General features: G+C 41.3%; 1 protein-coding gene across 1 annotated transcript; it reads left to right on the top strand.

The window, feature by feature from the left end:
• The first annotated feature begins 216 nt into the window (after window positions 1-216).
• VCUG_01451 (uncharacterized protein) lies at window positions 217-2,276 on the top strand. Its single transcript, XM_008076279.1, has one exon. The coding sequence runs from the start codon at window positions 1,036-1,038 to the stop codon at window positions 2,257-2,259; it is 1,224 nt and encodes a 407-aa protein (XP_008074470.1). The 5' UTR covers window positions 217-1,035; the 3' UTR covers window positions 2,260-2,276.

The raw sequence follows: 2,276 nt of genomic DNA, 5'->3' as shown, positions 1-2,276 counted from the left end.
GCCGGAGTAGCAACATTTACTGTCAAGAAAAAATATGAATGTATGAAAAGGAATGATGTGACTAAGAAAAACATGACAGGTGATAGATTAATGAGTATTAGCGTGTTTGAACGGTTGCACGTTTTGGCAAGAGCGGGGTAATTTGTGTGATGCAACACTGCGCGGCAAAAATTGGAAGAAATTAATTTACAAATTTAAATCGCGTTTACATTACGTATTTATAGGGAAATAAAGATGAAAGACATGGTATTCTGCTAAGATATGTAACGTGAAATGAAGTGAGCGATTTATATAACGATTGAGTGGCAGAAGGACAAAACAAGCCAAATTACTGCTGGTAAAGAAGGTGCTGTGATGCGAGTAGTGCGGTGTAAGATTATATTTATTTGGTGGGAAGAGCATTTTGACAAGGCTATTAAAACAGAGGAACGAACAATTAACGTATCCAAGATACTCCAACAAAGACCGAACGAATCACGATAAATGCCAACATCATGACATTCAAATACATAGGTGAACAGCAATACTTTTAATGGGTCGTTTACAGGCATATGCGAGAGAACTAATAAATGGTCGTGCTATAGTGAACGATGAAGTGTATGGTTTACGTATGAGGTAATATGTTATAGACGGAGCGTTTGTAACACGTAAGACAGAGTGTGTCCGGTGAGTAGCTGTGATGGCTAAGGTGAAGTGTTATGTGTGAAATGTTCATAGCGCGTAGAACGAAATGCGCATGTAAACCATAATCAATGAAACATTGCCGTCTTCACGATAAGAACTGATGGTTCGTACGGATCAATTAATTAATGTGAGCCTCCATGACAGCACGTAGAAGTGACTATATGTAATTGGTTACTGCGTAGCTATCCAGAGAACACGTACTATAGCACATCCAACCAGTCTTATCGTTGACGCATCGCCATTGATGTGTCATGTCGTGTTGCTCATCGTCTCTCCCTCCTCCTTGTCATTAATTTCGTTTTCTGTGGTAAAAATTTTAAATATAAGTATAAAATAATTTACCCATAGAAAATGGCAGTACCTATCATTACAGAAGAAAAGAAAGAAGAAACCAACGTTGATGATAAAGCAATCCTGAACATATATGAGAGATGGGAGGACTACTATCTGAAAGACCCTCTGCTTCGCGGTATTTACTCGATTGGTTTTGAGACGCCTTCTTACATCCAGAAGACAGCCATTGGCCCGATATTGCATGGAAGGGATATACGTGCACAAGCACAGAGTGGAACGGGCAAGACCGGTGCGTTTGCAGTTGCATCTTTACAGCGCATCGACGAGACACTCCCTGCCACACAGGTGCTGGTGTTGTGCAGTACCAGAGAAATTGCGGAGCAGAATGCAGCACGAACCACAGAAATTGGAAAAAATATGGGAGTGTCTGTTCCCTTTCTTGCGGGCGGATTTAACGTGGGAAGAACGAGAGAGGAGCTCTCTAAGAACCCTCCAATCGTAACAGGCACGCCTGGACGTGTGTTGCACATGATAAGCACGGGCGACTTGAAAACAGACAACATTTTCCTGCTCATCATTGATGAGGCCGATGAGATGCTCAAGAGAGGTTTTAAAGACCAGGTAAGAGAAGTGTTTATGTCACTGAATAGAGAAAAAATACAGGTGGCAATGTTCTCAGCCACGTGGGACAAGAGTGAAATGGAGGTTGCAGATGACATTCTCAGTGATCCAGTGATAATCCATCTGAGACACGATGAGCAGACACTCAAGGGTATTGATCAGTACTTCGTTAATATTGGCAGCAAACCGTCACGTGGTGAAGACATACAAAAGATGGAGGTCCTTTTAGATATTTATAGAAGGAGTGAGGTGGGCCAGTCCGTGATATTTGTCAATTCGCGATCAAAAGCTAAGTTTTTGTTTGAGGCCCTCAAGACACACAAGTTCCCGTGTGAGGTGATACACTCCGATCTTACGCAAAATGAACGATCTGATGTTCTGAGAAGGGTGAGGAATGGTGAGTGCAGATGCCTTATAGCCACAGGTCTTATGGCAAGAGGAATTGATATTCAGCAGTTGTCGATCGTGTTTAATTTTGATCTTCCAAAAGGACTTGACAAGAGTACCTATATACATAGGATAGGACGAGCAGGTAGATTTGGAAGGAAGGGAAAGGCTATTAACATTGTTTACCAGGATGAGATGGAGTGTATCAAGGAATTGGAAGGATTTTATTCTACGATGATATCTCCTCTGCCTAATGATTTTAATTTGAAATAAATTGATTTTACTAATGA

Source organism: Vavraia culicis (assembly GCF_000192795.1).
Source record: "Vavraia culicis subsp. floridensis unplaced genomic scaffold supercont1.22, whole genome shotgun sequence".
Lineage (NCBI taxonomy): Eukaryota > Fungi > Microsporidia > Pleistophoridae > Vavraia > Vavraia culicis.
This window is presented reverse-complemented; position numbering and strand designations above follow the sequence as displayed.

What these genes read in the sequence shown, in the direction of transcription:
- VCUG_01451 (XM_008076279.1), top strand. Translation starts at nt 1,036, where the DNA reads ATGGCAGTACCTATCATTACAGAAGAAAAGAAAGAAGAAACCAACGTT.